General features: G+C 40.1%; 1 protein-coding gene across 1 annotated transcript in view; it reads left to right on the top strand.

The window, feature by feature from the left end:
• The window catches only part of f8 (coagulation factor VIII, procoagulant component), a 98,282-nt gene extending 84,037 nt beyond the window's left edge, over positions 1–14,245 (top strand). The window contains exons 20-27 of the mRNA XM_061928031.1: positions 1,353–1,469; positions 2,821–2,892; positions 3,356–3,441; positions 3,566–3,721; positions 7,361–7,505; positions 7,572–7,714; positions 7,782–7,964; positions 13,765–14,245. Coding sequence (XP_061784015.1) covers positions 1,353–1,469; positions 2,821–2,892; positions 3,356–3,441; positions 3,566–3,721; positions 7,361–7,505; positions 7,572–7,714; positions 7,782–7,964; positions 13,765–13,920 — 1,058 coding nt within the window. The 3' untranslated portion in view covers positions 13,921–14,245. The remainder of the gene's footprint in view (positions 1–1,352; positions 1,470–2,820; positions 2,893–3,355; positions 3,442–3,565; positions 3,722–7,360; positions 7,506–7,571; positions 7,715–7,781; positions 7,965–13,764) is intronic.
• The last annotated feature ends 9,157 nt before the right edge of the window (positions 14,246–23,402 follow it).

The following is a 23,402-nucleotide window of genomic DNA, read 5'->3' as shown; positions in this document are numbered from 1 at the left end:
CCACTTGTTAAGCGAGACTAATCTGCTATATCTCTCATCATTGCCTCTCGCAGGCAGGGGGCCAGAGACAATTACTCGATGCCTGGACATCTTTCTAGCGAGATCACAAGTCCTGGCTATGTTTCTCTTTGTAATCTCTGACTGTCTCATCCTAGTGTCATTGGAGCCAACGTGTACAACTATATTCGCATAACTCGTGGTGCGATTAGCCTGTCGTACGTGTTTACTAGGCCTGTTGTGAGTTAGCTCCCTAAGATTAGCTTCAATGTCAGGTGCTCTGGCCCCGGGAATACACTTAATTGTGGCTGGTTTGCTAAGCTTTATGTTTCGGTGATGGAGTCCCCTATGACTAAGGTGTGGTGCCCGGTAGACTGGGGTGTAGGACTAGCTAAAGAGCTAAATCTATTATGCGTCTCAACCGGTACACCGTAGCTTGTAGGCCGCTTAGGACTACTACAGGCTGGGCTAGTTAGCTCGCTACAGCTAACGCTAGCAGATGTGTCCGCAACATCTAAAGTTACGAGATTACTCTGCTCTAACTGGCGGACACGGCCCTCTAGCAGAGCCAGCCTCTCCGTGAGTAAGGTGCAAGACGCGCAGGAAGTCATACTCACGGTGTTTTCTGTCACCGAGTGAAATTCCTGCTGTCTTCCGAGAAGTCGTGGTCACGGTGTGCGGGGAGCCGCTTCCTTCCGACCGACGACCGGCGCCGCCTTTCTCCGCGCTAGCTTTGTTAGCTTAGCAGCTAGCTGCTAGCTAGCTGCGGGAGGGGTGGTGAGACAGATATCGGGTGATTTGCAAGTTAAATAGTACTACTAAATATGTTTAGGAAGTAATAAAGAAAGCTGCAGAACAATTAAAAGCACACAAATAGAACGATACTTAGCTTTTTCGAAACAGCGAGCAGTCAGCGAGCAGTCACGCACGGTGAACCGGAACCGGAAGTTACAGAGTAGAAACGTTCAATTCAACCTGAGAAGCTTCAAAAATGTGTCTCCTTAGTTCCCAAACGTTTACTGAGTGTTGTTAAAAGGAAAGGCCATGTAACACAGTGGTGAACATGCCCTTTCCCAACTACTTTGTCACGTGTTGCAGCCATGAAATTCTAAGTTAATTATCATTTGCAAAAAAAAAAAAAGTTTATGAGTTTGAACATCAAATATGTTGTCTTTGTAGTGCATTCAATTGAATATGGCTTGAAAAGGATTTGCAAATATTCCGTTTATATTTACATCTAACACAATTTCCCAACTCATATGGAAACGGGGTTTGTATTATTCAATATTTGTATTTTGATAGTGCTTAAACTGCATTCTTGTTATTGCTATCATGACTCACCTGAACTCCCACAGGTGTGTTTGGCACCGTGCAGATGATCCCCTCCACAGTTGGCACCTGGCTGGTGGAGTGCACCATCGCTGACTACCAGCTGGCTGGAATGAGAGCTAAACTGCTGGTTTATGATCCAGGTGGGTACTTTCCGCATTATTTTTTTTATTTCTTTCTTATTTATTATATTAGCATTTCAAAATATGGCAAATCTGCTGGAAAAATTGTTAAAAATGTGATTTCTCCATCACAATAACTCACCATCTACTTCATGTTATAGCAGATTTATTAGATTGTGAGGTTTTTGTCGTGAGGAGCCATGAAATATTGTGAACATTTAAATAAAAACATAGCTTATAGTTGAGACATTTTTCATCTTTTCTTCCTGGATGTAACAGAGCCTCTTATTCTTGACTTTGATTGTATTTCTCCTATTTGTCAAAATATTTACACTGACTTATTTTGTGTCATCTAAAAGTCCATCCATGTACATCACATTCTTTGATTGAATCACAGAACAAGAAACACTCCTTTAAATGAGCCCAGGCTCCTTGCTTCTTTTGTCAAAAAAAATAATTAATTAAAAAAATTGGCTAAAACCAAAAATAAAAATGAACAAAATCTCCTCTCTTGTGTGCGTCATTGTCCAAATTGCATGATGATGTCATCTTCCTCAAGGTGACATTACCTGCACTATCATATAATTCTACCATGTTGGCTAAACACAAACACACAATACATACATACATATATATATATATATATATATATATATATATGTATATATATATATATATATATATATATATATATATATATATATATATATATATATATATATATATATATATATATATATAACACATTTTTTATTATACTTTTTTGATTAACCGAGAAAAAACATTTGTCAAACATTTATTGGGATTTATTCCCAGAGCCATAATAGACTCAACATTTCAATGCATCACACGTGATGTGGTCAAGATGGAATTCTACATTTGACCAGCAGGTAGAATCTTGTGCTAAAACATGCTTTGACACATTCTCCAACCAACTGACTCAAGAGATTGGTTGCCTAATGAGGCTTCATCTGACCATCGCTACAAAAATACTACTAACCATCAAAGTTCCTTTATTAGCCCTCTAACAGCAGGTGACACAACCAACAAATACGGTTGATTAGCTCTCTAACAGCAGGTGACACAACCAACAAAGTGTAGGTACACAGAACATCAATTTCCACACTTCTATTAGCCCCGGGTCCAGTGAACCCGGACATCTTATATGTAATATAAATGTGTAGGGGCGGTGTATGGTGTGTGTTCATTAAATATGTTTTCTGATATATGCTCTTCACAGAAAATGAGCCAAAGCCAGTGAGTCTCAGTTTGAAAAATGAATGAATTGTATAATTTTTCTTTGAATAAAAATCGAAAATGGGACCCACAGACCCAAACACCACACAAGGGTTAATGACTGGTCTTTCTGCAGAATGTGTCTTACCTCTGGGAATGGAATCAGGAAGGATCCAGGATTCCCAGATCAGCGCCTCAGATCACACAGGTAAGAATATATTTTATTATTCTATTTTATATTGTTGGAATATATTTAACTATTGTTATTCTATTTTATATTGTTAAATATGTTTAGTTATTGTTATTCTATTTTATATTATTAGAATATATTTAATTATTGTTATTCTATTTCATATTGTTAGAATACATATAATTATTGTTATTCTATTTCATATTGTTAGAATATATTTAATTATTGTTATTCTATTTTATATTGTTAGAATATATTTAACTATTGTTATTCGATTTATATTGTTAGAATATATTTAATTATTGTTATTCTATTTTATATTGTTAGAATATATTGAATTATTATTATTCTATTTTATATTGTTAGAATGTATTGAATTATTATTATTCTATTTTATATTGTTAGAATATATTTAGTTATTGTTATTCTATTTCAAATGGGTGTGTGCATGATGGTGTTCCTTCTCTCGGGTGGTGTCCAGGTAGCTGGAGGCCCCAACTGGCGAGGCTGCATCAGTCGGGTTATATCAATGCTTGGATGGGCACAGACAACACCTCCTGGCTGCAGGTTCCAATCTTCCCATTCTCTTCTCTGTGTCCTGCGCACCATGCACTCTTTTATACTTTGTCCTATAAAGTATGATGCAATGTTATATACTCTGTACTACAAAGTACGATCGGTGTCCTGTTAGGTGGACCTTCTAAGGCCGACCTTGCTGCATGCTATTGAGACGCAAGGAGTGAGTTCCAACCTGAGGGACAACTACATCTCCCACTTCAGTGTGTCCTACAGCCAGGACCAGCAGCAGTGGACCACCTACCAAGGAAACCACACCACTCGGCCCAATGTATGCACACTCTTAGCTTCACACTGCGGGTCAATGTCTGCATACTCTTAGCTTCACACTGTGGGTCAATGTATGCACACTCTTAGCTTCACACTGTGGGTCAATGTATGCACACTCTTAGCTTCACACTGTGGGTCAATGTATGCACACTCTTAGCTTCACACTGTGGGTCAATGTATGCACACTCTTAGCTTCACACTGTGGGTCAATGTATGCACACTCTTAGCTTCACACTGTGGGTCAATGTATGCACACTCTTAGCTTCACACTGTGGGTCAATGTATGCACACTCTTAGCTTCACACTGCGGGTCAATGTATGCACACTCTTAGCTTCACACTGCGGGTCAATGTATGCACACTCTTAGCTTCACACTGTGGGTCAATGTATGCACACTCTTAGCTTCACACTGTGGGTCAATGTATGCATACTCTTAGCTTCACACTGTGGGTCAATGTATGCACACTCTTAGCTTCACACTGTGGGTCAATGTATGCACACTCTTAGCTTCACACTGTGGGTCAATGTATGCACACTCTTAGCGTCACACTGCAGGTCAATGTATGCACACTCTTAGCTTCACACTGTGGGTCAATGTATGCACACTCTTAGCGTCACACTGCAGGTCAATTCCCTTTGCTTTTTGCCCATGTAGGACCTGTATCAGATTGTTTCATGTCAGTGTGAACAGTGAATTTCCAATCTTTTGATCTCTTTTGTATGTGGAAATAATTGGTTTATGTATGCGACCCCGTAAGGGACAAGCGGTAGGAAATGGATGGATGTATGCGATGTGTGGTCAATATGGATGCTCCCGCGCTCAGGTCTCATTCATCTGACTAGAACGTCATCCAAAAGCGATAAGCGTCATCACCAAATTAAAAAGATAAAATAAATAGTTGACAACGGAGCAGAAAACAGGAGAACATAAAATGTTTCAGGAACTCACGTAAAAGTTCCAACACTCCTGTCTCTGACTGCTCACCAACAGACATCGAAGCAAAATATCCCGTAAAACTCCCAGAGACAAAATATTTGTCCTCTTCTACGTGCAATAATTCAATTCAGAAAATGTTGACTTTGATTGCACATAATCCTTGAAATGTCCCCAATGCAGCAGTACTGAGAGCCACTAGAGTGGAAGCCATGTTTGTTTCCGTAAACATTGCGCAACGTCATGTCAGCATGCGGGTCAGATTGCATTCACATTAGAATTTTTTTTTTTTTTAGAATGTCAACGGCCACTAAAAAGATGGGATTTGACACAAAAATGTGAAAGTGACATCTGACCCTGCAGTGTGAACGTAGTCATTAAAAACTTTTAGTTAAATGTCTCCTATTAAGCAAAAGTGACTTTTTAATGACGTTATAACACTTAGGCGTGTTTGTGAGCTACAATTGATCTTTTCTTTTTGCGAAAAGGCAAACCGAGCATGAAGTTGCTGTTGAACTGTGAGTGTAATGTTAGCACTGTAGCTAGCTAGGGTTGCCAACCGTTCCCTGAAAAACTCAATTGTCCTGTTTTGACAGACAAAAGTATGCCTTTCGTATTGAGCGTTCAAAGGACGCACTTTGTCTCGTATTTTCATTCCCTAAAAAGTAGTTGGTCATGTTTTAATGTTTCTGTGTGGACAAATGCCTTGGTACTGGTCCACTGATCAGGGACCACTGATCTATATTACATATATGTATGTAAAAAGTATTTTAGGTGCACACTAGCATTTATTGTATGGAGAAAAATGTATTTTTATACAAACCAACACAAAAATAGATTTGCAACCCAAAACATATTGACAAACAAAAAATGGTTGAAAACCAAAATCATGTATTTGCAACCCAAAACAATTGATTTGAAATCAAGGAAAAATACATTTAGAACAAAAAAAGTTTGTTTGCAATTTTTTTTTTGGATTACAAAAAATGTGTTTTCAAAAAATGCTTTGGTTACAAAATGTTTATTGAATGCAAATCCTTTTTTTGGTCAGTAATAATAATAATAATAATGGATTAGATTTTATGTCGCGCTTTTCTATTGTTAGATTCTCAAAGCGCTCACAGAGAAGTGGGAACCCATCATTCATTCACACCTGGTGGTGGTAAGCTACATTCGTAGCCACAGCTGCCCTGGGGTAGACCGACGGAAGCGAGGCTGCCAGTTTGCGCCTACGGCCCCTCCGACCACCACCTATCATTCATTCATCATTCATTCACCAGTGTGAGCGGCACCGGGGGAAAGGGTGAAGTGTCCTGCCCAAAGACACAACAGCAGCGATTTGGATGTCAAGAGGCGGGGAGCGAACCTGCAACCCTCAGGTTTCTGGCACAGCCGCTCTACCCACCACGCCATACCGGTAATCGTTGTTATGGTCGGAAAAAAAATAGGGGTACAAATTGTTTTGGGGATTTTTGTTAGAAACATTTTATTGGTTAAAATGTGTTTATTTTTCGGTACAAGTTGTTTTTATGGTTGCACATACTGTTTGGTTAACAAATCGTTTGAATTTTGTTGGTTGCTCATCCTTTTTACAGTTGCAAAGAATTGTTTTCTTTTCAAACTTTTTATGCAACAATCACGTTACAAATCGTTGAGTTTTTTTTTGGTTACGATTGAACTTCAATCTTGTGGGCGGGGCCTCCCCCAAACAAAATGTCCGAAGCCTTTTTATTGGTCAGTATTGCCCACCCCTAGACCTTCCTTCAGCACTCACGCCCCTATGGAGACCGACCAATAAAAAGGCTTCTAACATATTGTTCAGAGGAGGCCCCGCCCACAAAATTGAAGTTGAGTCTTAAACAAAAAAAGGTTTGTAAAACAAAAAAATATCTGTAAAAATAAACGTATTTGCCATGAAACCTTTTTTTTAATATTAATATTTTAAAACTATTTGTTGGGTTGTAAATCATTGTTTTTGTTTGGTTGCATACAACTTGTCTCCGTGTTCTTGGAGAGACTCTCTGTAGCGACAGGCGTGTAAAACCCAGCTTGTTAGCATTAAGCTAGAGACAAAGAAAATAGTGTTTCTAGTGGGGCTTTTCTAGAAGCACTTTTCATAGTTTCAATTCCTGCATCAAAAGTAGATTTCATCAGATTGTGGGCCTCTGAGATAAAACATTGATGAAACACATATCAGCCTGTAGAATCAGAATAGTTTTTATATCAGCCTGTAGAATCAGAATCAGAATAGTTTTTATTGCCATTGTTTGAGAACGGGTTGACAAACTAGGAATTGTTCTTGGTGCGTCATTAAAGACATATAACACAGAATAGGCAATAATATATAACACAGAAAAGGTAATAATATAAAAGACGTATAACACAGAATAGGTAATAACATAAAAGACATGTAACACAGAATAGAAAAGCATGAGCTGTAACTGAGCTATCAGATCGTGTTATTGTTCATGTGCCTGATGGCCGAGGGGAAAAAGTGTTGAGGTGGCGGTAGGTGTGGGTCTGGATGGAGCGTAGTCTCCTGCCTGAGGGGAGAGGGGAGAATAGTTTGTGTCCAGGGTGAGAAGCGTCAGCTGTGATCTGACCCACACACCACCTGGTCCTGGAGGAGAACAGGTCCTGGAGGGATGGGAGCCTGCAGCCAATAACCTTCTTGTGGTTTGATCGATTAATTGTTTTGTCTTTCAGCAATTCCAGGGCCACATGGACAACTCCAAGGTGAAACGTAACTTCTTCAATCCGCCTGTGGTGGCTCGCTACATCAGGATCCACCCCCAACACTTCATGCTGAGGCCTGCACTGAGAATGGAGCTGCTGGGCTGCGATCTCAACAGTCAGCTTGCAATATTTGCTCAATTTCTGCGGGGAAAGTCTGAGGCAGCTGTGTGTGTGTGTGCAGGTTGCTCGTACCCTCTTGGCCTGAGTTCAGGGCGGATCACCAACATCAGCGCCTCCACGTATCGCTCTTCTCTGCTGCGCAGCTGGAAACCAAGTCTGGCTCGTCTCCATCAGCAGGGCAGCGTCAATGCCTGGAGGCCCAAGGTGAGGGATGTTCTCCGTGAGGGAAGAACCAAACAAGCCTTTCTCACACCATCTCCCAATTGAGCAGAGCAACAACCCTAGAGAGTGGCTGCTGGTGGACCTGATGGCGGTCAAGCGCATCACAGGCGTGGTGACCCAGGGGGCGACCTCTCTGCTGACGGAGATGATGGTGACCGAGTTTGCCGTGAGCGTTAGTTATGCTGACAACTCGTGGAGCAGCGTGTTGGAGGAGGACTCGCACAATGAAAAGGTAGAACCAAACTTTCAGACCACGACTCGTTCAGTCACCGCCCAGAGAACTCTGGTGCTAATCCAACCAGCAGCACCTATCAGATGAAGACTTGGACAACCTCTACCAGACTTGGAGGATGTTCATTCAGGTATTTGATTGTGTAGAAACAAAAGACATGACACAAAACTATACTCATGTGAAATGACAACTTTCTGGCTTTAAGAAACACGAAAAGAGTTCAATTTTGGTAGACGGGAACCGTTTAATTTTTACATCAAGCACTGCAAAAAAAGACTAGGGAACCACCGTGTACATTTTTTTTGCATCAGATGAAATCTGTTCATTAGTCTGAGTGTTCACACCTTAGAGAGCTGTTGCACCAGGTGGATTGACATGAATCATGGCTCTAACACCAGATATGTACATTGGAACAAAGGAGAGGATTCAACTTATTCAAGAAGGTGAATGTTACAAAAGATGTAGATTGTCTAACATCTTGACCGAGTGCTAACAACATGGGAAGGTTGTAAAAGACAAGCATACTTGTAGACCAAGGAACATATGAAAGCCTTGAGGCAGAAAACTCAAAGCAATATGTCTTGAAAAGAGAAAATGCACATCCAAAACCAACGGGCGAAGACTGGAATCAGCATCTGTGACCGAACTGTAAGAAACCGCCTCAGGGAAATGGGATTTAAAAACAGACAAGCCGTCATTAACACCTAAACAGAAAAGAACAGGGTTCTAATGGGCTAAAGAAAAGCAATGGTGGACGACGGATGCAAGTCATAATTAGTGATGAATCGCAAAACTGCGTTTGGCAAAGTGATGTTGAAACTTTTGTTTGGTGTCGTGCCATTGAGATTTATGAAGACGACTGCCTGAAGAAAACTTGCAAAAAGTCATTGAGGATATGGGCTGCATAATGATGGTTGTCATCACATCTTCACTAAATGCACACGTTTAATGGCATTGTGGACACTTTTCATCAATGGAAATTATGTCTGGGGAGACGACATCATCTCTCAAGATGATAATGCATCTTGCCATAGAGAAAAAAACTGTAAAATATTTTCTTGAAAAAAGACACAAATACAAACCCCGTTTCCATATGAGTTGGGGAATTGTGTTAGATGTAAATATAAACGAAATACAATGATTTGCAAATCCTTTTCAAGCCATATTCAGTTGAATATGCTACAAAGACAACATATTTGATGTTCAAACTGATAAACTTTTTTTTTTTTTTGCAAATAATCATTAACTTAGAATTTGATGGCAGCAACACGTGACAAAGAAGTTGGGAAAGGTGGCAATAAATACTGATAAAGTTGAGGAATGCTCATCAAACACTTATTTGGAACATCCCACAGGTGTGCAGGCTAATTGGAAACAGGTGGGTGCCATGATTGGGTATAAAAGTAGACTCCATGAAATGCTCAGTCATTCACAAACAAGGATGGGGCGAGGGTCACCACTTTGTCAACAAATACGTGAAAAAATTGTTGAACAGTTTAAGAAAAACCTTTCTCAACCAGCTATCGCAAGGAATTTAGGGATTTCATTATCTACAGTCCGTAATATCATCAAAGGGTTCAGAGAATCTGGAGAAATCACTGCACGTAAGCAGCTAAGCCCGTGACCTTCAATCCCTCAGGCTGTACTGCATCAACAAGCGACATCAGTGTGTAAAGGATATCACCACATGGGCTCAGGAACACTTCAGAAACCCACTGTCAGTAACTACAGTTGGTCGCTACATCTGTAAGTGCAAGTTAAAACTCTCTTATGCAAGGCGAAAACCGTTTATCAACAACACCCAGAAACGCTGTTGGCTTCCCTGGGCCTGAGTTCATCTAAGATGGACTGATACAAAGCGGAAAAGTGTTCTGTGGTCTGACGAGTCCACGTTTCAAATTGTTTTTGGAAACTGTGGACGTCGTGTCCTCCGGACCAAAGAGGAAAATAACCATCCGGATTGTTATAGGCGCAAAGTTGAAAAGCCAGCATCTGTGATGGTATGGGGGTGTATTAGTGCCCAAGACATGGGTAACTTACAAATCTGTGAAGGCACCATTAATGCTGAAAGGTACATACAGGTTTTGGAGCAACATATGTTGCCATCCAAGCAACGTTACCATGGACGCCCCTGCTTATTTCAGCAAGACAATGCCAAGCCACGTGTTACATCAACGTGGCTTCATAGTAAAAGAGTGCGGGTACTAGACTGGCCTGCCTGTAGTCCAGACCTGTCTCCCATTGAAAATGTGTGGCGCATTATGAAGCCTAAAATAGCACAAGGGAGACCCCCGGACTGTTGAACAACTTAAGCTGTACATCAAGCAAGAATGGGAAAGAATTCCACCTGAGAAGCTTCAAAAATGTGTCTCCTCAGTTCCCAAACGTTTACTGAGTGTTGTTAAAAGGAAAGTCCATGTAACACAGTGGTGAACATGCCCTTTCCCAACTTCTTTGGCACGTGTTGCAGCCATGAAATTCTAAGTTAATTATTATTTGCAAAAAAAAAATAAAGTTTATGAGTTTGAACATCAAATATGTTGTCTTTTTAGTGCATTCAATTGAATATGGCTTGAAAAGGATTTGCAAATCATTGTATTCCGTTTATATTTACATCTAACACAATTTCTCAACTCATATGGAAACAGGGTTTATTGTCCGGATCTCAAACAAATTGCAAATGTGTGGTGGAAATGAAAGAAAATGGTGGATGACAAGACTCCAACCAGCAATCAGAGAAAGTTGATTGATAAATAGTTGTGATTGTCACTCATTTATAAGTCCGTGCCTCAGAGGCTGCAAGATGTTTTAAAAGCCAGAGGTGGCACATAAAAGTACGAGTGGTTTAATGTAGTTTAAAAAATTTTTTTTATGATTCCATATTTTTTTCCTTAGAATTGGTATTCTTTTAAAAAGAATAAAAATATTCTGCTTGATCTAAAAATGAAACTGTTACTGACGACCAACATTTACATTCTTCATGTCATTAAGTGAAAAATAAACCATACTTCTGTGTCATGTCTGTTCTGCTTTGTTCTACAGAATTAAACAACTGCATGAACATCGTCCAAGACTGCTGATTCCATAATGTTTCTAGAGTTTATCGTACACGTTTGAAAACAATCATTCATTGACATTTTCTTTTCAAAGGCATTTGGCGCGCAGTTCAATAAGCAACATGGCAGGGAACAGTACAATGATATCATATAGATACAACCAGCAGTCTGACTGATGTCATTTTGTCACCACCAGGTGGCAAATGATGGTAACTCAACCATTAATTGTCATTAAAAGAACAGCAATTACACATATGACCCAATCCAAACAACCTTCCCTAGCCATGGTGCAGAAAAAAAAATCAACCAGCACAAACATGATCACACGACCAACTCATTGAACTTTGTGGATGTTATAAAACAAAACGTCCAATCAACATAAAAAAAACAAGATCCAAATGACACCCATTTAAATCCATTACAAGGGATGATGGGGAAATAATGCAAAACCCTCTCTCACACTTACCCACGTTTGTCGGCTTTTGGCCCCTGGCCAAATTTTTTAAGGCAAATGCGGCCCCCCAGTCAAAAGGTTTGGACACCCCTGCTCTATGGAGAAGGCTAATATTGGTCACCCCAGTCCTGTAATGAAAACCTGAGGCATCCTCCACATGTCTCATCTGGCTGGGTAAAGTTTCAAAACAATTGGAGGAAATATCTCGGGAAGTCATTTTAGCTCAGGGGCCACATGGAGGAAAAGCTTTTCCCACGTGGGCCGGACCAGTAAAATCATGGCATGATAACTTAAAAAAACAACTTCAGATTGTTTTCTTTGCTTTACTTCGGCCCAAAATAGAACAAGCACATTCTGAAAATACATATCACAAATAATCCTTTGGACAAAACACTTAATTGAACATTGTGAGGAAAAAATTGGTGCAGTTTCAAAAACACCATGAAGAATTTAAACTTCATCTCAGTGTTTCTACAAACAATTCAACTTTAAGTCACAGCTTATTCAGGATTAAACGAAATGAAGCATACATCAAATAAAATCGCTTCTGTGTATCAAGTACCTCATTTGTCATTTCCACTGTTGACTTTCTTTTAATTCTCCCAAAGACAATAATGTTCACAGAACTATATCAATTTGCAGCATTTTAGGTCTTTATTTTACTTTCTCACAAAGACAATAATGTTCACAGAACTTTATCAATGTGCAGTCTCATGCAGCATCTTAAGTCTTTATTTTACTTTCTTTAAAATCTCACAAAGACAATAATGTTCACAGAACTGTATCAATGTGTCTCATGCAGCATTTTAAGTCCTAATTTTACATTCTTTATTCTTTATTCTCACATAAGACAATAATGTTCACAGAACTGTATCAATGTGTAGTCTCATGCAGTATCTTAAGTCTTTATTTTCCATCCATCCATTTTCTATCGCTTGTCCCTTTTGGGGTCGCGTGGGGTGCTGGAGCCTATCTCAGCTGCATTCGGGCAGAAGGCGGGGCACACCCTGGACAAGTCACCAACTCATCGCGGGGCCAACACAGATAGACCGACAACATTCACACTCACATTCACACACTAGGGTCAATTTAGTGTTGCCAATCAACCTATCCCCAGGACTTTCTTTCAATTCTCACAAAGACAATAATGTTCACAAAACTATATCAATGTGTCTCATGTAGCATTTTAAGTCCTAATTTTACATTCTTTCAATTCTCACATAAGACAATAATGTTCGCAGAACTATATCAATGTGTCTCATGTAGCATTTTAAGTCCTAATTTTACATTCTTTCAATTCTCACATAAGACAATAATGTTCGCAGAACTTTATCATTGTGTCTCATGTAGCATTTTAAGTCCTAATTTTACATTCTTTCAATTCTCACATAAGACAATAATGTTCGCAGAACTTTATCAATGTGCAGTCTCAAGTAGCATTTTAAAGTCTTTATTTTACATTCTTTAAATTCTCAGATTAGACAATAATGTTCACAGAACTTTATCAATGTGCAGAGTCTGATGCAGCATTTTAAGTCTTTATTTTACCCTTGTTTGTTTGACGTTGGGTTGAGGGGGAGGAGTCACTTTATCGTGTACATCTTGCTTGGTATAATTGCTCGCCCCGATATAAACTATTTGCTTGCCTAACGGAATTGCTATTGCGACATCTAGTGGACACATTTAGAACTGCAGTTTCTTTGATTTAAAAATGCAGCCAGATTGAACGGTTCAGGCCCACATGTTTGATATCCCTGATCTAGGAGAAACTAACTACATGATATCACCAATTATTGGCAAAAAACTGTAGAAAATTATCTTTTTTTAATGTTTTGAGGTTAAAAATGTGCATAAAAGATGAACGCTAACAGAATTAGGCACACAACATGGTGAAAAATTGTTGTTTTCCCCTCAGACCATTGGCACATTTTCACTTTAGCCCAGTGCTTGTCAGATATTTTCTGTTACGCCCCCCCTAGGAAGAAGAAAGTATTTTGCGCCCCCACCATGACTATACATAGTATAATTTGTCAATAGAAATGTTATAACTATACCTTATTAACATTCAAGCAAACAACACACCAGTCTTTCCTCGTGGTCACAGCGAAGCCAAGTTCTACATATGCTTTGGTACGGCAAAAAAAGCAAGATTGTATACTTCCTACAGTCCAGCGTGGTGAGCTACCATCATGGTCTGGGGCTGGAGTTCATTGAGAGAAATCCTGTGATATTGTCAAATGAAATGTGATTGGTCCATAGTACAGACTTCTTACATATCATTCCTCTTCAGATCTTCACAGGAAACACAAGTCCGGACAAGGAAGCCCTCACTGTTTTTGAACCAGCTCTGTTTGGCCGCTACCTGAAGATCCACCCCCGTGGTTGGGCAAATGACATCGCTCTGCGTCTGGAGGTGCTGGGCTGCGACACGCAGGAAGTTCCCTAACGACGCATAATGCCACGCACAGCGGTTCCTTTTAAAATTGCACATTAACTCTGCGCTAAACTTTATAATATTGGACAGTTTTAGCGCTGTCTTGTGTAACGGATAGAACATTCAAACGGAGAGAACCTTGGACATACCGACACCTTCAGAATGTAAGCTTTGTAAAGAGTCAAACACAGATGGATGCATACCGTTTGAATGGTTATTGCTTTGTATTCATGTCTTGTTCTGCTTCACATAAATAATGTCAATGAATCTTGTTATCCATTGATTGTAAACATTTGTCATTTTTCTTGCATGTGAATAAAAAATCAATAGTACAATCCATGGAGAACAAAACATGTAATTACCAGTCTCGAAGGAAGTTCATTCATTTGTTTGAAGGGGAAATGTTAGAGTTCACAATCATTATGAAAGACATGACGACGGACGGATTTTTTTGAATGCATTCTAACTTGTAAATCAACTGAAATAAAAGTCTGCTTACAGCGGCGGTCCACTATTATGCCAATAAAATCCATTAAAAAAAACTTTAAAAAGCGGCAACAAGACTCCATTTACATGTTGTGACTTAAATATTAACAAATATTAGTATAGTGTTATTAGAATTGCTAACACAGGCAAACTATTTCTAGCAGAGCTGTGATCACAAGTTGGTGTACAATTTCCACAGGATCAACTGGTGAGGTGTTTCCTCACTTCTTTGAGGTTTATTTAATCATGCATCTCACCTGGAAAGTAGATGGCTGAGGACAAAAATATGAAATCATACAAAACAACCCACTCCAAACACCAATTAGTATTTGTTGCATCACCTCTGGCTTTTATAACAGCTTGTAGTCTCAGACGCATGGACTTAAGGAGTGACAAACAGTAATATTCATCAATCTTGCTCCAACTTTCTCTGATTGCTGCTGTCAGATCAGCTTTGCAGATTGGAATCTTGACCATGTTCTTCACATTTTATCACACATTTTCAGGTAGAATGAGATCCAGGCTATTTTCAAGTTGGAGTCTTGACCATGTTCTTCACCTTTTATCACACATTTTCAGGTGGAATGAGATCCGGACTATTTGCAGGTTGGAGTCTTGACCATGTTCTTCAACTTCCACCACACATTTTCAGGTGGACTGAGATCCGGACTATTTGCAGGTTGGAGTCTTGACCATGTTCTTCACCTTTTATCACACATTTTTAGGTGGACTGAGATCCGGACTATTTGCAGGTTGGAGTCTTGACCATGTTCTTCAACTTCCACCACACATTTTCAGGTGGAATGATAGCCAGGCTATTTGCAGGTTGGAGTCTTGACCATGTTCTTCAACTTCCACCACACATTTTCAGGTGGACTGAGATCCGGACTATTTGCAGGTTGGCGTCTTGACCGTGTTCTTCACCTTCTATCACACATTTTCAGGTGGAATGAGAACCGGACTATTTGCAGGTCCGAATCTTGACCATGTTCTTCACCTTTTATCACACATTTTCAGGTGGACTGAGATCCAGACTATTTGCAGGTTGGAGTCTTGACCATGTTCTTCACCTTTTATCACACATTTTCAGGTGGAATTAGATCCGGACTATTTGCAGGTTGAAGTCTTGACCATGTTCTTCAACTTCCACCACACATTTTCAGGTGGACTGAGATCCGGACTATGTGCAGGTTGGAGTCTTGACCATGTTCTTCACCTTCTATCACACATTTTCAGGTGGAATGAGAACCGGACTATTTGCAGGTCCGAATCTTGACCATGTTCTTCACCTTTTATCACACATTTTCAGGTGGACTGAGATCCAGACTATTTGCATGTTGGAGTCTTGACCATGTTCTTCACCTTTTATCACACATTTTCAGGTGGAATGAGATCCAGACTATTTGCAGGTTGAAGTCTTGACCATGTTCTTCAACTTCCACCACACATTTTCAGGTGGACTGAGATCCGGACTATGTGCAGGTTGGAGTCTTGACCATGTTCTTCAACTTCCACCACTCATTTTCAGGTGGAATGAGAGCTGGACTATTTGCAGGTTGGAGTCTTGACCATGTTCTTCAACTTCCACCACACATTTTCAGGTGGACTGAGATCCAGACTATTTGCAGGTTGGAGTCTTGACCATGTTCTTCACCTTTTATCACACATTTTCAGGTGGAATGAGATCCGGACTATTTGCAGGTTGGAGTCTTGACCATGTTCTTCAACTTCCACCAAACATTTTCAGTTGGACTGAGATTCGGACTGTTTGTAGGTTGGAGTCTTGACCATTTTCTTCAACTTCCACCACACATTTTCAGGTGGACTGAGATCCGGACTATTTGCAGGTTGGAATCTTGACCATGTTCTTCACATTTTATCACACATTTTCAGGTAGAATGAGATCCAGGCTATTTTCAGGTTGGAGTCTTGACCATGTTCTTCACCTTTTATCACACATTTTCAGGTGGAATGAGATCCGGACTATTTGCAGGTTGGAGTCTTGACCATGTTCTTCAACTTCCACCACACATTTTCAGGTGGACTGAGATCCGGACTATTTGCAGGTTGGAGTCTTGACCATGTTCTTCACCTTTTATCACACATTTTTAGGTGGACTGAGATCCGGACTATTTGCAGGTTGGAGTCTTGACCATGTTCTTCAACTTCCACCACACATTTTCAGGTGGAATGATAGCCAGGCTATTTGCAGGTTGGAGTCTTGACCATGTTCTTCAACTTCCACCACACATTTTCAGGTGGACTGAGATCCGGACTATTTGCAGGTTGGCGTCTTGACCATGTTCTTCACCTTCTATCACACATTTTCAGGTGGAATGAGAACCGGACTATTTGCAGGTCCGAATCTTGACCATGTTCTTCACCTTTTATCACACATTTTCAGGTGGACTGAGATCCAGACTATTTGCAGGTTGGAGTCTTGACCATGTTCTTCACCTTTTATCACACATTTTCAGGTGGAATTAGATCCGGACTATTTGCAGGTTGAAGTCTTGACCATGTTCTTCAACTTCCACCACACATTTTCAGGTGGACTGAGATCCGGACTATTTGCAGGTTGGAGTCTTGACCATGTTCTTCACCTTCTATCACACATTTTCAGGTGGAATGAGAACCGGACTATTTGCAGGTCCGAATCTTGACCATGTTCTTCACCTTTTATCACACATTTTCAGGTGGACTGAGATCCAGACTATTTGCATGTTGGAGTCTTGACCATGTTCTTCACCTTTTATCACACATTTTCAGGTGGAATTAGATCCGGACTATTTGCAGGTTGAAGTCTTGACCATGTTCTTCAACTTCCACCACACATTTTCAGGTGGACTGAGATCCGGACTATGTGCAGGTTGGAGTCTTGACCATGTTCTTCAACTTCCACCACACATTTTCAGGTGGACTGAGATCCAGACTATTTGCAGGTTGGAGTCTTGACCATGTTCTTCACCTTTTATCACACATTTTCAGGTGGAATTAGATCCGGACTATTTGCAGGTTGAAGTCTTGACCATGTTCTTCAACTTCCACCACACATTTTCAGGTGGACTGAGATCCGGACTATGTGCAGGTTGGAGTCTTGACCATGTTCTTCAACTTCCACCACACATTTTCAGGTGGACTGAGATCCAGACTATTTGCAGGTTGGAGTCTTGACCATGTTCTTCACCTTTTATCACACATTTTCAGGTGGAATGAGATCCGGACTATTTGCAGGTTGGAGTCTTGACCATGTTCTTCAACTTCCACCACACATTTTCAGGTGGACTGAGATCCGGACTATTTGCAGGTTGGAATCTTGACCATGTTCTTCACCTTTTATCACACATTAACAGGTGGAATGAGATCCGGACTATTTGCAGGTTGGAGTCTTGACCATGTTCTTCAACTTCCACCACGCATTTTTAGGTGGAATGAGATCCGGGCTATTTGCAGGTTGGAGTCTTGACCATGTTCTTCAACTTCCACCACACATTTTCAGGTGGACTGAGATCCAGACTATTTGCAGGTTGGAGTCTTGACAATGTTCTTCAACTTCCACCACACATTTTCAGGTGGACTGAGATTCGGACTATGTGCAGGTTGGAGTCTTGACCATGTTCTTCAACTTCCACCACTCATTTTCAGGTGGAATGAGAGCTGGACTATTTGCAGGTTGGAGTCTTGACCATGTTCTTCAACTTCCACCACACATTTTCAGGTGGACTGAGATCCAGACTATTTGCAGGTTGGAGTCTTGACCGTGTTCTTCACCTTTTATCACACATTTTCAGGTGGAATGAGATCCGGACTATTTGCAGGTTGGAGTCTTGACCATGTTCTTCAACTTCCACCAAACATTTTCAGTTGGACTGAGATTCGGACTGTTTGTAGGTTGGAGTCTTGACCATTTTCTTCAACTTCCACCACACATTTTCAGGTGGACTGAGATCCAGACTATTTGCAGGTTGGAGTCTTGACAATGTTCTTCAACTTCCACCACACATTTTCAGGTGGACTGAGATCCGGACTATGTGCAGGTTGGAGTCTTGACCATGTTCTTCAACTTCCACCACTCATTTTCAGGTGGAATGAGAGCTGGACTATTTGCAGGTTGGAGTCTTGACCATGTTCTTCAACTTCCACCACACATTTTCAGGTGGACTGAGATCCAGACTATTTGCAGGTTGGAGTCTTGACCGTGTTCTTCACCTTTTATCACACATTTTCAGGTGGACTGAGATCCGGACTATTTGCAGGTTGGAGTCTTGACCATGTTCTTCAACTTCCACCACACATTTTCAGGTGGACTGAGATCCAGACTATTTGCAGGTTGGAGTCTTGACCGTGTTCTTCACCTTTTATCACACATTTTCAGGTGGAATGAGATCCGGACTATTTGCAGGTTGGAGTCTTGACCATGTTCTTCAACTTCCACCAAACATTTTCAGTTGGACTGAGATTTGGACTGTTTGTAGGTTGGAGTCTTGACCATTTTCTTCAACTTCCACCACACATTTTCAGGTGGAATGAGATCCGGACTATTTGCAGGTTGGAGTCTTGACCATGTTCTTCAACTTCCACCACGCATTTTTAGGTGGAATGAGATCCGGGCTATTTGCAGGTTGGAGTCTTGACCATGTTCTTCAACTTCCACCACACATTTTCAGGTGGACTGAGATCCGGACTATGTGCAGGTTGGAGTCTTGACCATGTTCATCAACTTCCACCACACATTTTCAGGTGGACTGAGATCCGGGCTACTTGCAGGCCAGGTTTGGACTTTGTTTATTTTCTTTACTGTGTTTGGTATTGTTTCCTTTCCAGTGGTCCTCATTACTTTGGCCTCCCACACCTGTCCCTGATTGGCAACCTGAGCACACCTGTTCCAAGTTGACAATCAGACTTCTTTTTAAACTTTATCATTGTTTCCTGTTTTCAAGTGCATGTTCCTGCATGTGCACTCCCCAGTTGCACTATTTCCTTTGGTTATTAAAGTCATGTTTATCTGCCATTTCTGCATCTTGGCGTTCAAGACCAACAGAACCCTAACCGTGACATTGACCTTTTGTGTCTTTCCTTGTGGAAAGTGTTTAGGTTTTGGTCCATGGCAAGATGCTTTTTAAAAAATGATATCATCATCCTGTGGAAATGTGCACTCTTTCTTCAGGCAGTCGTCTTCGTAGATCTCACCAAACCAAAGTTCCAGCATCATCACCTTGCCCAAAGCAGATTTGTGATTCATAACTGAATGTGACTTTCATCCAGTCATCTACAATCCATTGCTTTTCCTTACAGAATCCCTTTGGAACCTTGTTTTTTTTCCCTGTTTAATTGTTAAATCCTTTAGCTTTTCTGTTTCTAAATCCCATTTCCTTTGGGCGGTTTCTCACAGACGCTGATTCCATGTGTTCTTCTTTACTGTGCATTTTCTCTTTTCAAGACATCACTTCCTTGAGGCTTTCATGTGTTCTTTGGTCTACCACAACCTTCCCATGTTGTTTGTACTTAAACACAGCTGACTGTGAACAATCCACATCTTTTGCAACATTGCGGGACAATTTACCTTCTTGAGGAAGTTTAATCCTCTCCTTTGTTCCAATGGACATCTCTGGTGTTGGAGCCATGATTCATGTCAATCCACCTGCTGCAACAGCTCTCTTAGCTGTGAACACTCCTTTTTAACTGCAGACTAATGAACAGATTTCATCTGGCACAGGTGTGAGCTTTGCAAATGAAAATGTACAAGCTGATTTCAGAATTTCCTCTCAGAATTGAGTGATTCCATGATATTTTTACTCTTCTTGATTTAAAAATGAAACCGTTACTGACAATTTATGTTCTCGGGGGCCGCATTGGGTCAAAAAAATTGTCCGGGCTGTGTGTGTGTGTGTGTGTGTGTGTGTGTGTGTGTATGTATATATATATATATATATATATATGTATGTATGCGCTCTACCACGGTAATCGAGCACTATTTTTTGGATAATCTAATTAAGACACACATATTATATATATACATTATATATATATATATATCCATCCATCCATCCATCCATCCATCTTCTTCCGCTTATCCGAGGTCGGGTCGCGGGGGCAGCAGCTTAAGCAGGGAAGCCCAGACTTCCCTCTCCCCAGCCACTTCGTCCAGCTCCTCCCGGGGGATCCCGAGGCGTTCCCAGGCCAGCCGGGAGAGATAGTCTTCCCAGCGCGTCCTGGGTCTTCCCCGTGGCCTCCTACCGGAGATATATATATATATATATATATATATATATATATATATATGTATATATATATTCCACACGCACTATTTGACTAAAAGAGTGAGCACTTGCTGCACGCTCGCCTGACACTGCGGCGCGAGTGCGATGATGTCACCTTATCGATGGTAAAATGCATTTTTAGATATTATGATTTTCCTGAGTGGCTAGCAGACCTTAAGAGTAACAAATGGTAGAAAATAGATCAGAAAAGACAAATAAAAAAAAACCTTAGGCTTCATGAGGGCCAGATTTTAATTTGGAGACCCTGTTTTAGTGTTTCTCCAATCCAGAAAGTTGACATTGAAAATGTAGTTTTGTGCCATGTCTGTTTCTACAAAAGCATAAAACCTCCAAGTCTACTCAAGCCATCTTTTTTGCTGCCTCCAAATCCAAGCCTAACAAAAACAAAAGCTTGTTTTGGACTGACACTTCAATGTTTAAAAGTATAATGTAATGGAATAACAACGCACAAAAGAACCATTACGTGTTTGGGAAATCAAAACATTGTGGTAGTTTCCTCTCCAGTTCAACATGTTCTTGCCATGGGAAATGGAACCGTCTCCCTTCTTTCTATCTTGGCATTTTATTCACTCCATCTTCCAATGTTCCATAACTGTTTTTCTGGCTTATCTGCTGTTCACATTGTTCTCTCACAAGCAGTTTGTGTCTAATTATCTTTGTAGGGGAGATAGTGGTGAGGGCAGGATGTCAGGTTAGTGTCTAATTATTTTTGTAGGGGAGATAGGAGTGAGGTCAGGACGTCAGCGTGAGATATGCTGCTGCCAAACCAAAACAGAAAGTGTCACCATGGGAACATGCAGAGGTCCTTCCTGGCGTTGCTTTTAGCTCCTTTCAAAGGTGAACAATATCAAATAATATTGTGGCCCTCGGTGGAAGACATGTGATCACCCCTGCCCTATTCCTTCAATATTTCCCCAAAGCTGTGGGAAGTATTGGGCTAAATGATACGGTTTTTAAATGAAATTAGGAATGTGTAACGCTACCTTCTGAGGGTGTCAACAAAAAATCTTATTTTGACTGAATTGCGATACTTATTTGTAGCGATTCTTAATCTTTTTTTTTTTTTTTAATCAAAATTCGATTTTTTATTAGTTGTTTAAATCTGTCCTCTCATATAGTTGATGTAGATGATCTAGATCTGCTGTACTTTGGAAGAGAGACGCGTTGGATACTTTATTTGTATTTGACTTTATTCAATGTTTGGCTACAATTGTATTCAACAAAAGCAGTTTTCTTACAGAAATGTATCAGAGGTGTTTATCTAGTTTTGGAAGAATGTAGTTGATCATATAAGTGGCACCCAATGTTATAAAAAAAAGTCTTGATTTTGAATGGAGAATCCATTCTTAATGGAATCATTATCCTCAAGATAAGATTCCCAGCCCTACGACCTCCACCTCCTAGTACCTCCTAGCACCGCCTAGCACAAATACAAAATGGTTCCTACCACCTGATGGCAGCAAACACTTCACGGGTACACGCGGAGGTTGTAACCTGTTCAAAGCCCACGTTTATGCTTTCACACGCAGATCCAACATTTGGCAACCAGGATGGAAGAAAGTTACACGTCTATGTGTGGCAAAGTTATGTCCAAGTTTCATCTCATAGCACATAACTGTGGTGCGTTCAAGGACACCTGATAAAAGTTCAAAACAAAGGGTTTTAGACGCCCAGCAGTTGCACTAATTCAATGAAATAATAATGATGTGTTATTATGATAATTATCATCATCTCTACCTTAGGAAACTTGACATATTTATAAGGATATTTTAGTGCATAATGACATATAATAATTCAAACTCACACCCCGGCTACTTTATATTAAATTGGTTTTATTGTAATAAATCAAATACCAAATAATTTAGGTACTTCAGGATCCTTTAAAAAGTCCTAATGGTTGGAATGTTTGATGTGAAAGAATATTGATGAAATGGAGACATAAACATGGCTACTGTTCTTCCAGGTCGTCACGTTGACAAGACACACAATTATCCATGGACCAGAGCAGGGGGGTTCAAACTTTTTCCAGCTAGGGCCGCACAAGAAAAATTGAAGGATGTTGGGGGCCACTTGAATACATTTTGTATACCGAAGATACTAAAATCAATACAATAAAGGTCAATCAATACATGCTACAACATATCTTAGCTTTGTGTTATCGGTAACAAAGCATATTCCACCTAAATGTGACATCTGTACAAGTATAAAACAGGCTAAATGGAGTCAAAATACAATCGTATTGGCCAATAGACAAGAGCAAAACAATCACTGTTCAGTAACGTGGTCACTGATTGGCTCAGCCTCTGATTCACAATCCTAATCTAGATATGTTAATCCTCTTTGTTAAAATGTAAAAAAAACATGAACAAGGTTTAGTTACCTAGTTACAACTAAGTTTTAAGTACATTTTTTAGTACATGTAAACAAACTGGGTGTGTATGTGAGGTGGTGATGTTTTTAGTGCTAGTAAACATATTATATATATATATATATATACTTGCAGTGTGTATATTGTACATATTACATATTGTTATGAAGGTGTCTGTTACTACATTATATATATACTTGCAGTGTGTATATTGTACATATTACATATTCTTATGAAAGTGTCTGTTACTACATTATATATATATATACTTGCAGTGTGTATATTGTACATATTACATATTCTTATGAAAGTGTCTGTTACTACATTATATTTATATATACTTGCAGTGTGTATATTGT

This window comes from Nerophis lumbriciformis, linkage group LG35 (assembly GCF_033978685.3).
Source record: "Nerophis lumbriciformis linkage group LG35, RoL_Nlum_v2.1, whole genome shotgun sequence".
Taxonomy (NCBI): Eukaryota; Metazoa; Chordata; class Actinopteri; order Syngnathiformes; family Syngnathidae; genus Nerophis; species Nerophis lumbriciformis.
The sequence above is the reverse complement of the archived record's forward strand: the minus strand, read 5'-3'. Positions and strand labels throughout refer to the sequence as shown.